The sequence below is a fragment of the Microtus ochrogaster genome, chromosome 7 (genome assembly GCF_000317375.1).
Source record: "Microtus ochrogaster isolate Prairie Vole_2 chromosome 7, MicOch1.0, whole genome shotgun sequence".
In the NCBI taxonomy this organism is placed as follows: Eukaryota; Metazoa; Chordata; class Mammalia; order Rodentia; family Cricetidae; genus Microtus; species Microtus ochrogaster.
The window spans coordinates 14,907,899-14,922,250 of NC_022014.1; the positions used below are offsets into that span (position 1 = coordinate 14,907,899).

Here is a 14,352-nt window from a genome sequence, read left to right on the forward strand (position 1 = left end):
TACACACACACACACACACACACACACACACACACTATATACACACACAGAAAAACAAACAAAAAAAAAAAAAAAAAAAAAGTAGAGAGTTGCAGAGAAAAATGTTCTTGCTGTGATTCTAGATTCTAGAAAGTTAATACAATGAGCAGAGACACACTGAAAATATGTGTTGTCTGTGCAAAAACACTCAATTAGAGTCATTTATATAATCCACTTAACATTTAAGGCCTAATTATCATGTAGCACTATAACAATTACACATATCATTAAATATGCATCGGATTAACCTTTTCTGGTTTCCTTCCATTTGGTTGCAGTAGGAAAGTGCACACTGCCCCCAAAGAACAGTCTTCAGCTAATCACTCCCAATACACAAGTCTGTTCTCTATCACAGCCATGAGGTGGGACAGACTCCAGCTCATCTCCCCTTGAGCCTACCGTTCTCATACATTTGCCCATGACCTTGACATACCCAACACTCCACTTCTCTCTACTTCGTGTAAAGTGTGACAAAGAAACTGTTTACCTGCCCCTTGTTCTAGAACGCTATAGGTTTCAGGAAATAGGAGTCACTGAATCAAATAATAGAAATGACATAGTGCCCAGGACTAAATAATAGAACCTTGAACAACTTCTGTTTGTCTAGACAGGGTTTCTCTGTGTGTATGTCTGGTTGTTCTGGAACATTCTATAGAACAGGCTGGCCTTGACTCACAGAGATCCATCTGACTCTGCCTCCCGAATGCTGGGATTAAAGGCATATACCACCACCACTTGTAGAAAAAGTTTATTTTTTAATATTTTAAATTATGTGTATGAGTGTCTATGTGTGTGAGCATATGCACTTATGAACTACATGTGAAAGCAGTGCCCATAGAGGCCAGAAGAGGGCATAGGATCCCCCTGGAATGGGACAGGGGTTATGTGCAGCCAGGTAGATACTATGAACCAACTCGAGGGATTCTGGAAGAGTAGGCAGTGTTCTTAACCACTGAGTTATCTCTCCAGCCGCAGTCTCCTGGTCCCATGCGATGCTGGGATAGAATTAAAAGCTTTGTATACACTACGTAAATACTCTACTAACTGAGCTACGTTCCCACCTTAAGACTGTTGAATTGGGTATTATTTTCACTTTATACATAAGAAAAAGGTCAGAGAAAGGTAATGACTTAGTGAAATTCTTTTAGTTGTTGTTTTGAGACAGGTTCTCACTCTATTGCCTAGGCACACTTAGAACTAGAAGCATGCCTCCTGCTTGTCAGCTTCTATGGGCTGGGATTGTCACTGCCAACCACCATGCCCAGCTTTAACTTGGCTAGAATTATTTTTACCTTATTTTAAATTTCACATTTATTTATTATTGTGTATATGTGTGTGATGTGGGATGTCTGTCTGTATACTGTGAATATGTTTTATTACCACTGGTTAATAGAGAAGCTGTTTTGGCCTATGGCAGGGCAGAATATAGCTAGGCAGGAAAGCCAAACTAAATACAGGGAGAAAGAAGTTGCTGGAGAGAGGCACCAGCAGTTGCTGGAAGAGTAAGGTGACAGAACATTACTGGTAAGCCATGGGGCACTTGACACTATATAGATTATTAGAAATGGGTTAACTTAAATATGTAAAGCTAGTCAGTAAGAAGCCTGAGCCATCAGCCAAACAGTTTGGAATTAATATTAAGCCTCAGAGTGGTAATTCGGGAACTGGCGGGCAGGAGAGAAACCTCCAGTTACAAGTGTGCGTGTGTAGTAGGTGTATGTGTCCACAGGCTAGACAACGCATGTGAGGTCAGGACAGCTTGCAGGGACCAGTTCTTCTTCCACCCTGTGAGTTCTAAAGCCGCAAGCACTTTTGTCTGCTGAACCATCTTAGCAGCCTGACTTCTTTTTATTGTTGTTGTGTATGTGGGCATGTATGTGCCATAGTAGAGATCAGAAGACAACTTTTAGGGGCAGATTCTCTTTTTCTAGCATGGGGTTTGGAGATCAAATTCAGATTGAGACTTGCATGCCAAGTGCTTTACCATGGAGTGATCCCATCAGCTCTTCTGGACTCGGCCCAATTCTTATTAGAGGTAAGGGTAGAGAGACAGGATTCAAATTCAGGACTCCTATCAAAGTCCATTCTCTCAGAAATACATTAAGCTGGGCCAACACTCTTATAGATACTTTAAACACTCACTGTGCATTCATTCACTGGGCGCAGGAGCAAAGACTGTTTGCAGTCAGATGACAAACATTTTAGGGCCTGACAGTCAACAGGTGGAGGCCCTGTGTATCAGGATGAAAGCTATGCAGGCAAGCTGCTAAACAGGCATGTTTAATTTATTTGAATGCCAGGATCTAGAACATCCCCACTTGACACAACTTTTTAGATTCTAGGCAAAACCTGTTTGAGTCATGAGGCAACTATCCTGTACTTTGTGAGGAAGAGAAAGGAGGAAGAGAAAGAAGTCAGTCAGGGGAAAGAGGCAAAAGTTAAGGGTAACGACAGCTTGGATAGGCCAGAGCATTATGTAATCACCATGCCATGAAATCTTAATACCCGAGGCTGTGACTACATACATCTTAACAAAACTAGTTTCTTTTGCTTTATTTCTTGTGAATAGCACTCCAAAATATCCTTTTACTTGTGGTATATTGTTTTACACTTTATTCTCTTATTTATAGATAAGGTTTCATGTAGCCCAGGTTGGCCTCAAACTTGCTATGTAGCTGAGGATGACCTCAAACGCCTGATCCTCCAATGCTGGGATGGCAGGTGTGTGTGCTATTACGTCCAGTTTTAGGTAATGCTGGGGACAGAACCCAGGAGTTTGTTCATAATAGATAAACACTCTGCCAACTGAGCTACAGTCCTGTCCCTAAAATTTTGGTGATTTTTTTTATTGTTATTATTGTTGTTGCTTGAGATGGGGGTCTCATGTAGCCCAGGATACCCTTAACTCACAATCTTCCTACTTCTGTGTCCAAGTGTTGAGAATTCAGGTCCATGCTACCATGTCTGATTACAAATCCAGTTTTACTTCGGACTGTGTGACAGGAATGACTTGGGAACAAGTAAACCTTGTTTTCCTTTACTGTAAAGTGGGATATGGCAAGACCCTTTAAGGGCACTTTCTTTTCCTTTCTTTATCTTTTCACCTTGGGACTCACCTTCCCTACAATGCAGAGACAATGGATGTACAAGGCTGTTTCAACCCTTCTCTGCAGGCTGGGCAGGAGGGGTGGACCCAGACATATAAGACGTCTAGGAACACCAGATGTGGTGGTCCACGCCTTTAATCCCAGCACTCAGGAGGCAGAGGCAGGTAGATCTCTGTGAGTTCAAGGGCAGCCTGGTCTACAGAGTTAGTTCCAGGACAGCCAAAGATACAGAGAAACCTTGTCTCAAAAACCAAAACCAAACAAGCAAAAAATGTCTAGGAACCTTCTGTGAGGAAAAGGGTTCATTTCCTAACTCTTCTTCAATTTACATTAGTTATTGACTTAGGGCCCAAACAGCAGCATTTGGTCAGTTAAGAGAGACATCCCACTGGGCAGTTGTGGTCTACAAAGCATGTTCCAGGACACCCAGAGCTGTTACACAGAGAAACCCTGTCTCAAACCCAGCTCCCCCAAAAGAGAGAGGCACCCCATTAAAAGCAATGCATCAGGCACAGGATTTGAGGATGGGATGGACCATCTCCGGATGATAGCGTAGACACCTGTTCCAGTTCTCTAACCCTCTGCATGAAGGTAGCCCCAGAGAGGAGACCACAAGGACAGGGAGAGAGGAGGAAGACAATGTTCTGAGTCTAAGAGGTCAGGGGACTCCTGAGGCCAGGAATTCTGTGAAAAACGCTCTAGGGCTGGAGAGATGGCTCAGTGGTTAAGAGCATTGCCTGCTCTTCCAAAGGTCCTGAGTTCAATTCCCAGCAACCACATGGTGGCTCACAATCATCTGTAATGGGGTCTGGTGCCCTCTTCTGGCCTTCAGGCATGCACACAGACAGAATATTGTATACATAATAAATAAATATATAAATAAATAAATATATAAATAAATAAATATTTAGCCAGGCGGTGGTGGTGCACGCCTTTAATCCCAGCACTTGGGAGGCAGAGGCAGGCGGATCTCTGTGGGTTCGACACCAGCCTGGTCTACAAGAGCTAGTTCCAGGACAGGCTCCAAAACCACAAAGAAACCCTGTCTCGGAAAACAAACAAACAAACAAACAAAAACACTCTAATGTAGACACCTCTAATCACCATCCCAGTGAGTAGAACAGTGGTTAATGCAGACCTAAATCCCCTGCTTGTCTCTACTGATGGGGTGCTTCCCACAGAATAGAAGGGAAGAAGGCACAGATGGACTTTGGGACTTGCTTTAAAAAAAACTTATTTATTTTATGTGCATTGGTGTTTTGCCTGCATGTACGTCTGTTTGAGGGATCCCTTGGAACTGGAGTTACAGACAGTTGTGAGCTGCTATGTCAGTGCTGGGAATTGAATCTGGGTCCTTTGACAGAGCAGTCAGTACTGTTAACCACTGAGCCATCCCCCAGCCCCAAGTCTTGTTTTTTAAAAACATATTTGCCTCGGGAGGCAGAAGCAGGTGGATCTCTGGGAGTTCGAGGCCAGCCTGGTCTACAGAGCTAGTTCCAGGACAGGCTCCAAAGCCACAGAGAAACCCTGTCTCAAAAAAACAAAAAAAAATAAATTAATTAAATAAATAAATAAATAATTAAAAAATTAAAAAAACATACTTGCATGCCCATTACCAATAGTCATCACAGTCAGGTGGAACAGATGGAAAGTCGGAGGAGAGCAAGTTTACAGAGTCATTCAACATTAGGATATAGAAAGTAAGTAAGAGGGCTGGAGAGATGGCTCAGCAGTTAAGAGCATTGCCTGCTCTTCCAAAGGTCCTGAGTTCAATCCCTGGCAACCACATGGTGGCTCACAACCATCTGTAATGAGGTCTGGTGCCCTCTTGTGGCCTGCAGACATATACACAGACAAAATATTGTATGCATAATAAATAAATTTAAAAAAAAAAAAGAAAGTAAGTAAGAGAGACAGATAGGGTGACATGTGGCTCCAAGTTCAGAAAGATCACCAGATCGAGGCTAGCTTAAACTACACAGTCATTTCCAGGCCACATAATAAGACTGTCTGTCTCATTAGAGAAAAAGGAAAATTAAGCAGACACACGACAGGGTATTATTTTCACAGGAAGGAGGCCACAACATGCACTTTTGACTCTAACCACAGAGCTCCACAGATGTGGAGGAACTGAGGATTTTGTTCTCAACCAGTGCAGTCACATTCCAGAGCCTGGCAACAGGAAACAATTTTCTTTGTTAGACTTCTAGTTCAAAAGTCAACTCTTTACTTAGTCAAGAATGAAGGCCTTAGAGTATGTGCTAGGCCTGTCCTGAAGGTCAAGGTTTAAAAACAGTGGCCAGCAAATATGTAAGAGTATTGTGTGTCCATTGTATTTCCAGATGTCTCTACAGCGATGGTGAAAGGGATACAAGGCACAGCTTTGATCTGAAGTTAAGTTCAGGGCATGCTGGGAACTCAGAGTTTTGAAGGGTCAGAAGAGGGGTTCTGGGGAAGTGACAGCCAAGCTGAAGTAAAGCTCTCCCTTGACAAAGGGAGCCAGGAGGTAAGAGCACGGGCGTATGAGAACAGGAGGCCTTTCCATGGCGCTGGGGAACTGAAGATAAGAGGACGAACAAAGGAGTTAGTCACAGGTTACGCCTAGCTCAGTGGCAGAGTGCTTGCCTCGGTTTCGATCCCTGGCACCAAAACATAACACCCCCAACACACACACAAAAAAAAAAAAAGAGTGAAAACAAGATAGATTTGGAAGGGCCTTCTATAAAGAATGATGTATAGATTTACTGTACAAAGCAAGATACATCTTAGAAATCAAGGCAATATTAATAATTAGGTAACAACAGGAATAAACCAGGAGCAGCCTGACCAATTCAGGAATTATGGTCTCTCTACTTGTAAGTCATATTCAGCTGTTTCAAAGTCCAGTAAATGTATAGAGTACATATTTTATTTTTAAAAAACACTTTTAGATTTATTTTTTTTGTGTGTTTTGCCTGCATGTATTTGTATCACTTGCATGCCTGGTGCCCATGGAGGCCAAAGGCATTGGATCTGTCAAGACTGGAGTTACAGGTGGTCGTGAGCTACCATGTAGGCCCTGGGAATTGAACATAGATCTTCTGTAAAAAGCAGCCAGTCTTCTTAACCACTGAGTCATCTCTCCACTGTCAGGTCTTCTTAAATCTCACACATTTTATCTGAGTAACTTTATCTGTGCCTTTTACCTTTTTCGTTTCTGTTTTTTTGAGACAGGAACTCCTATGTAACCCTTGGTTGGCTGGAAGCTGTGGTATAGGACCAAGCTGGCCTCAACGAACCCTCCTCTCACTGATCCTGAGCTCCTGGATTCAAGGCCTGTGCCACTGGATCTGGCCATACCTTTGGCTTTATTTATTTCACCCGTATCTGCTGGCCCTACCTTTCTGGGTGCTGAGGTGCCAAAGACAAAAGACAGTCTGTTCTCAAGTTGAGCAGAACACAGACAAAGAAACAATTCTCCTCGTTACACAATTTGAGCCCTGAGCTCTCGACTGAGCAGTAAACTTCTATTGTCATTTTTCAGTTAGCATGCAAAACATAGATCCAAAACAAAACTCTGTTTCTCCTCCAAGTGGGTCTTCCTCCAGTTAGGCTCCTCCCCCCCCCCCTTTTCTTCTGATGGTCTAGCAATGCCACTAGCACCACACTGCTTAAGGAAGAAATCAAGGAAAGCACTGCTTCTAACAGTGTTACCCTTCCTTTCATTGGAAATTTTATTTTTTTATATTTTGGAATAGTGTGCATGCATGTGCGTGTGTGTGTGATATGTGCCTCTACATATGAAGGCTAGCTCTTGAGGTTGGGTGTCTTCTTCGGTTGCTCTCCACCTTACTTTTTGAGGCAGTTTGGCTAGGCTGGCCCGCCAATGAGCTCCAGGAATGTGCCTCTCTCAACTCTCCCCAGTGCTGGGATTACTAGTGAGTGAAGTACTAGTGCTGACAATCTGAACTCAGGTCCACATGTGCAGCAGGGACTTCATTGACTGAGCCATCTTCCCAGCCCCTTCATTCTCTTTGTTGGGAGTATCACTCAATGAACCTGAAGTTCATTGATTTAGTCATCTGATCAAGAAACCCTAGAGGATCCTCCTATCTCCTTCCTTTCCCGGGGCTGGGGCTACAGCCATGCAACAGATCACCTAGGTATTTATATGGGTACTGAGGATCAAATTCAAACACTTCACGGACTAAGCAATCCCACCAATCCCTGAACATTTTAATTCTTGTTGCATTAATTTTTAAGTTAGCCTATCCATAACGGGTTTCAGTACATCATTTTCTCATATACATGTTATCATACTTTGTTGTATCCTCTTGGATATATTTTAATTTATAATTTAATTTTCATCCCCCTTGGGCATTTCAATTTATTCTTTTTTTTTTGAGTTAGGGTCTTATACACCAGATTGGACTGGAATTTTATACATTGCCAAGGTATCCTGTATGCTGGGATTAGGCATGAGCGACTATGCTTTTCTTAAGAACACTGATCTCAATTCTTTATGGAAAGCTATCACATCCCAGTGAAATCCAAAATCTAACCAAGGTTCACCAAATGATACACGACCTGGGTCCTGGCTGTGTTTTCCATCATATCTCTTTAATCAGCTCTGTTCAGTTCATTCTAGCCTCTCTACTTCCTTTCCGTGGCAACCAAAGCCATGTGCCATGACCACTGTGCTCATCTCTCATCTACACTCATCTACAGCTCTTTCTGGAAATCCACTTATCTTCCGTTTCTCATTAAATAATCGGATTTCCACTTGTGTGCTGTGTCTGCTAAGAGGCCTTTCTTCCCTATCCTGACTAAAAGAAAATCTCTGGATCACTGTCTTCTCTTGATCCCCATTCACTTCCCAGAAAACCATATTATGAGGCATCTTTTAATATTTATTATATCATGTATATATATATATATATATATATATATATAATACACAAGCCTTATAAGCAGGAGACTATGTTTTGCTCACTACCAAATTCTCAGCACCTAGAACAGTGACTGCTCATTGTGCATTTGCCAAACGAATGAATAGATTTGAGGATTCAGTAAATGTAAAGTACTAGCTGGGCGGTGGTGGTGCATGCCTTTAATCCCAGCACTCGGGAGGCAGAGGCAGGTGGATCTCTGTGAGTTCGAGGCCAGCCTGGTCTACAAGAGCTAGTTCCAGGACAGGCTCCAAAGCCACAGAGAAACCCTGTCTCGAAAAACAAAAAAACAAAAAAACAAAAAAACAAAAAAACAAAAAAAAAAAAGTAAAGTACTCCATATCATTGATACAATAAATAGGAGGAAAGTGTGTGGAAGGGAATATATACAAAAAATTAACTGTTCTACATGGTGGGGTGATTCTTCTATTATTATTATTATTATTATTATTATTATTATTATTATTATTAATTTAGACAGATCTCTCAGTTTGCAGCACAGAATAACCTCAAACTCATGGCAATTGTCCTGCAGTCTCCCAAGTCAAGTTGTGATCTCAGATGTATGCCACTAACTACACCCAGCTCAGATTTCCGTTTGTTTGTTTTAACGATGGACTTACATTACTTGTGTACCAAAAAAAGAATAAAGACACCACACAGGCAGTGTATAAATGAATTCCAACAGAAGCTGGGTAAATCTATGAGGCAGATTTTTAAGTAGATATACAGCACAATAGTTCAGATCAACCAGGGTTGGAATCCGTTCCCCAACACTTGGCAGCAATGTGATCCTAAGTTATATTTATTCCAGTGCCTATATTTCCTCAGGTGGACCATGGGAACAGGAATAGTGCCTCCCTCAGAAAGTTGTTTTAGGTGATCCCGTAAATGTAATCCGCTTTGTACAATGCCTGGCATGCAGTAAGAAAGGACTCCATAAATGTAAGCTCTCACAACAGTCTCTACTAGTAGTAATAAGAGATGTTGGGACATACCTAGCCCTCAAGATTGACATCAGAGTGGACCACCACATCATCACTGCACTTCCATGTGGGCATCTGAAGCCCTGAGAGGGGATGGCTCTTTCCAGAGAAGGCAATGGCGACGTCCCAGAAGCATCAGAATGAAAAGGACCCTCTTCACCCCGCAAGGTATTCAGTCTGAGCAATCCATGAGTGCCATGGTGCGGCCCAGGCTCGCCGTCCTCCGGCCCAGTACCTTGGGCAGCCTCAGTTTCCTTGCTTGCGACAGGACTGGAGTGGGAATGTTATGAGAAAATCCAGACTGAACCAGCCTGGGCTGCCTTAGAGCACGGCACCGGGATGCCCGCGTCACTGGAAAAGTGACAGCAGGTCAGACTCATGTGCCGGCAGGGTAGCAGCTGGGTACTACTCTCCCCATCTCGGGACAGCACCTCCCGGACCCGCCCGCGGCCGGAGTGGAGGCGGGGCAGACGTGCTCGCGACTGCATGGTCCGGAGCCGCGCACGTGATTCGGGGCCGTGCACGCAGACCGGGGGCGCGCACGTAAGGGAGCCTAGCCCTCACGCGCGGCCCGAGGCTTTTCGGCGCTGAGGTGCGAGACCTGGCGAGGTGAGGAGCGGGCTGGATGGCGGGGACGAGGGCACGCGGGGTCACGAGGTGTGGGCTGTCGCGGCGGGGCCACGCCGGCGCGGGTGGCGGATGCGGCCGGACCGGTCCCCAGCCCCTCCCCCCGCTCCAGGACGACTGGCGGCGCGGCACCTCAGTGTTCCCGGCTGGGAGGTGGAGCGCGGCCCCGGCCCACCTGACCGGCCGAGTCTCCACGTGGGTCTCCGCTGCGTTTGCGAGCTCGGGGACAGTGACTCGCCCAAGGCCATACAGCAGTCCGGATGAAGGCTGTACAGCTGCTAAGCCTGCAACTCCGGGATTTGCTCCTCGGTTCCTTCCCTGCTCCCTCTAGTAATCATTTGAATGTAGCCTGCTTCTCACGATGTTGTCACTGTGCGGGCTTTTAAGAAAGGATGGGAAGAAAGATTTTTGCTTTCTGCAGCGCTGTGCTTTTTGACGTGAAGTGTTTGTCAGAGCGTATTCTAGCTTTCTTTACGGTGGAAGCTTCTATTGTATGGTGGTAGCCTTCCTGTTCACCAACTTGTAAAAACATGTGTGAATACCCCAGTCTTTAGCACTTCCTTTCCTTGGACAAAACAGCCTAACAGCCTGTTCCAGGAGAGTGTTAGGATTCCAAGAGATAATTCCACATACACTGATGTACCATTCAGTTCCTAGCATATGGATGTTGGCTTGTTTTCTTATTCCTGGGTATATACTATTCCTTTGTTAAATTCATTTTAATCCCAGTAAAAGCCCCAGTACTCGGGAGGCAGAGGCAAGCGGATCTATGAGTTTGAGGCCAACTTGGTCTAGACAGGATAGATTTATTTATTTCTGGAAACGGGTTCTCTGCATAACAGCCCTGGCTGCCCTAGAACTCTCTTTGTAGATCAGGCTGGGCTCGAACTCAAGAGATCTGCCTGCCTCTGCCTCCCAAGTGCTGGGATTAAAGGCCTGCGACCCCACCACCTGGCTTAGGTAGGATTTCTTGGTCTCCAGTAATAAAACTCAGATTAAAATTTATTTTTTGAGGCAGGGTCTCACTGTGTTGCCCTGGCTGTCATAGAACTCTGTGGACCAGGCTGGTCTTGCAGTTGAACTCAGAGAGACCTATTTTCTTCTCCCTCCTGGTCTTTGGGATTAAAGATGTCTACCACTGTACCAGCAAGTTGTAGATTGATTGATTGATTGATTGATTGATTGATTGATTGATTGATTTATTATGTATGTGTGCCTACAAGCCAGAAGAGGGCACCAGACCTCATTACAGATGGTTGTGAGCCACCACGTGGTTGCTGGGAATTGAACTCAGGACCTTTGGAAGAGCGGGCAATGCTCTTAACCGCTGAACCATCTCTCCCGTCCCCAAGTTGTAGATTTTTTTTAAGGATGTACTTTCAAGTCTGTGAACATGAAGGTCTGAGCGTTGTGATTGGCTACCCCACCATTGCCATGTCAGTTTACCAAAGTAAATCGGCCAAAGAGAATGGATATGTGGCAGAAAAAGTCAGATGTTTATTAGAAATTCTTAGCATTTGCTGGTTATGGTGGAGCACACCTGTGATCCCTGGGGAGCCAAGGCTGTAGGATCTCCAATTGGATGCCAGTCTGGACTACCATAGTGAGACGCTTGCTTCAAAAGCAAAAACCAAAGCAGAAATATGTAGCACCCATGTGCCAGGCTATACGGTATGGATAATTGCGTGTACATTTAATGCTCACAATTCTGAGGTTGAGCCTGTTGCATCATACCCCTTTTACAGAGGATAGATGCATAGAGGAAGAGCAGGTCCCCTGCTGTGGCAGGGTTGAAGGTGCTGCTTGTAGTAGACCTTTAAATGGTTTTCTGATCCACATGGCTCTTCTCTTTGTCCATAGGCGATCGTCCATTTTGGGCTACTTCTGAAATCTTGAAGAAGCTTCATATCAAGGAAGAGCCAACAGCAGTCACTGTCATTTAGAGAATGGACCGTTTGGGTTCCTTTAGCAGTAAGTACAGTGGGACAAGTTTCAAGTGAAGACCAATAACAAACTAAAGTAGAAGTCGATCGTGGAAGCAGCGCCTTTGAAGTTGAATGCTAATGCGTGAAGGAATTATGAATATAATGTTAAAATAAAATCAACCAGTACCTATTGGGTGCCTACTGAACATGTCACAAATGTATTTATCACTCCAAGTCTTAGAATAAAACCAAGCTGAGTGGACCAGCCACCATGTGATTGATGTGTAATTGAACATTTTTATTTTTGAGCCCAGGTTCTCATGTAGCTTGGACTGATCTGGAACTGGCTTTGTAGCTAAGGAAGACCTTGGAGTACTTATTTTCCCAAGTGCTAAGATTTCAGACATGTACCATCATTGGATTTTGAAGAAATAGAAATCACAAAATATTAGGTGATACACATTTGTACATGCACAGACACATATGTACAAGTACAGTCACAAAGTAGATGTTCATTAGTGTTCCAGTAAGAAAAGGTTTTGTTTGTCATTTTCTAAATGGCATTCTGCATTTTCCCTACATTTATTTAGAAAAACAGAGGCAGGCAGATCTCTGTGAGTTCCAGGACAGCCTGGTCTACAGATCGAGTTCCAGAACAGGCTCCAAAGCTACAGAGAAACCCTGTCTCGAAAAAGAAAAGAAAAATAGAATCTTTGGACACATCAAGTTCTCTATTTTCAGTTTAGCAACACTGCAAATGTAAACTAAACCTACGCCCGCCTACTGTGTTTTGTTTGTTTTTTGGTTTTTCAAGACTGAGTTTCTCTGTAACAGTGCTGGCTGTCCTGGAACTCACAGAGATCCTCCTGCCTATGCCTCTGAGAGTGCTAGGATTAAAAGTGTGTGTCACCACAACACAATTTTAAAACACAATTGTTAGGGTGTGTATAGCAAGGGCTATACACAGAGAAAACCTGTCTCAAAAAGCTACTCCTCCCCCCACAAAAAAGTTTGAGGTGCTGGAGAGCTGGCTCAATGGTCTTCTGGAGGACCTGAGTTTGACCACCAGCAACCACATGAGGGTTCACAACTGTTTGTAACTCCAGCCCCAGGGGATCTGACCTTCTGGCCTCCACAAGCTCTGCGTATACATGATGTGTACACATTCATGCACTAAAACATTCATACATATAGAATAAAAATAAAGATTTAAAATAATTTCAGACTTTTCCTCTTAAAAGTTTGTGAATACTTCCAGTTTACTTGCTTTTTCAACTTGCTTATACTTTTTGTTTTATAAAGATTTATTTATGTGTATGTGTGTTCACATCTGTGAGTTTATATGCACTACGTGTTTATAGGAGCCCATGAAGGCCAGGAAAGGGTTTGGGATCACCTGGAACTGGAGTAACAGATGTGGACACTGAGTACAGACCCTCAGCCTTCTGCAAGAGCAATAAACACTCTTAAACACTGAGTCATATTTCAAATTCTTAAAACTATTTCCTTAGAGTTTTTTTTATTTATTTTTCTTGTTTTTAATTATGTGTGTATTGGTATATACACATGAGTGCAGATACCCGTGGAGACCTGGCCGAGGTATCAGAGCCCCTGCAGCTGGAATTACAGGTGGTTGTGAATTATGTAACATGTTATATAATTCATTCTTGCCCCCACACATACATTCAAGGTGGATAAATGTAATCAAGATAAATAAACCTTCAAAACCCTAGATCTGCCTTCTGTGCACTCAATAATTTTAGTTTCAGGAAAATGCATGGAGAGGGATAAATGTGAAATGTTACACATATCAAAGATGTTGATGAAGAAAAAACTGTAAATGTCAGAAATGCATACATGGCCACTATTTAGAAACTGGTTCGATTAGTTCTCAACCTTTTAGACCCAATTATTTCTTTTTGTATTTTTCAAGTCTTTTATTAATTGAAAATGGAATGCGTATTTTATTTTATTCAAAAATAAAAACAATTCCATAGTAAAAAGAGTAACCCGTAATGAAATATTATTTTTAGTAAAATAACAAGTATGTCAATATGTTTTAAAAACTTGATTACAGGCACATGTTTATAATCCCAGCACTTAGATGCTGAGGCAGAAGGATTGTCTCCAGTTCAGGGAAGAGCCTGAGTTACAAAGTAAAACCTCGTCTCAAAAAAAGGGTGGAAGGATAGGAGCACGAAATAAAGGCAGTAAGAGACATGATGACTTACGCAGTCAGCTGCTTAGACTGCATCTTACTGTGGGAAATGCAGGATAATTCAGGCTGTTAATGATTAAGAAATGCTACAAGTCTTCGTAATCGCTGGGCAAACAGTACAGCCTCCTCTTGTGTTTACTTGTTATACTAGAATATTCAGATATATTTAAACAGTCAAAATTCTTTCTTGAGACAGGGTCTCAGTAGCTCTAGCTGGTGTGGATTTCATAAAGATCTGTCTGCCTGTCTCCTGAATTCTAGGCTTAAAGGCATGTGCCGACACCTAGCTGTCAAAAATGTTTTAGTTGGGGCTAGGACTATAGCTCAGTGGTAATGTTGCACACCTACTTGACACATGTACAAGATCCTGTGTCAGATCCCCTGACACTACCAAAGACAAATATTTTTGACATGTGATATAGAAATGGGTTCTAGCTGGGCGGTGGTGGGGCACGCCTTTAATCCCAGCACTCGGGAGGCAGAGGCAGGCGGATCTCTGTGAGTTCGAGACCAGCCTGCTCT

General features: G+C 43.3%; 2 protein-coding genes across 4 annotated transcripts in view; one reads left to right on the plus strand and one right to left on the minus strand.

The window, feature by feature from the left end:
• Acaca (acetyl-CoA carboxylase alpha) overlaps positions 1-9,482 on the minus strand; it is a 282,227-nt gene extending 272,745 nt beyond the window's left edge. For 2 of the 3 annotated variants that reach the window (XM_026780511.1, XM_026780510.1), the window contains exon 1: positions 9,073-9,482. In XM_026780511.1, coding sequence (XP_026636312.1) covers positions 9,073-9,113 — 41 coding nt within the window. In that variant the 5' untranslated portion in view covers positions 9,114-9,482. The remainder of the gene's footprint in view (positions 1-9,072) is intronic. The other variant, XM_026780513.1, reaches the window with a different exon arrangement.
• Positions 9,483-9,582: 100 nt separating this feature from the next.
• Tada2a (transcriptional adaptor 2A) overlaps positions 9,583-14,352 on the plus strand; it is a 50,646-nt gene continuing 45,876 nt past the window's right edge. The window contains exons 1-2 of the mRNA XM_005349334.2: positions 9,583-9,669; positions 11,548-11,658. Coding sequence (XP_005349391.1) covers positions 11,634-11,658 — 25 coding nt within the window. The 5' untranslated portion in view covers positions 9,583-9,669; positions 11,548-11,633. The remainder of the gene's footprint in view (positions 9,670-11,547; positions 11,659-14,352) is intronic.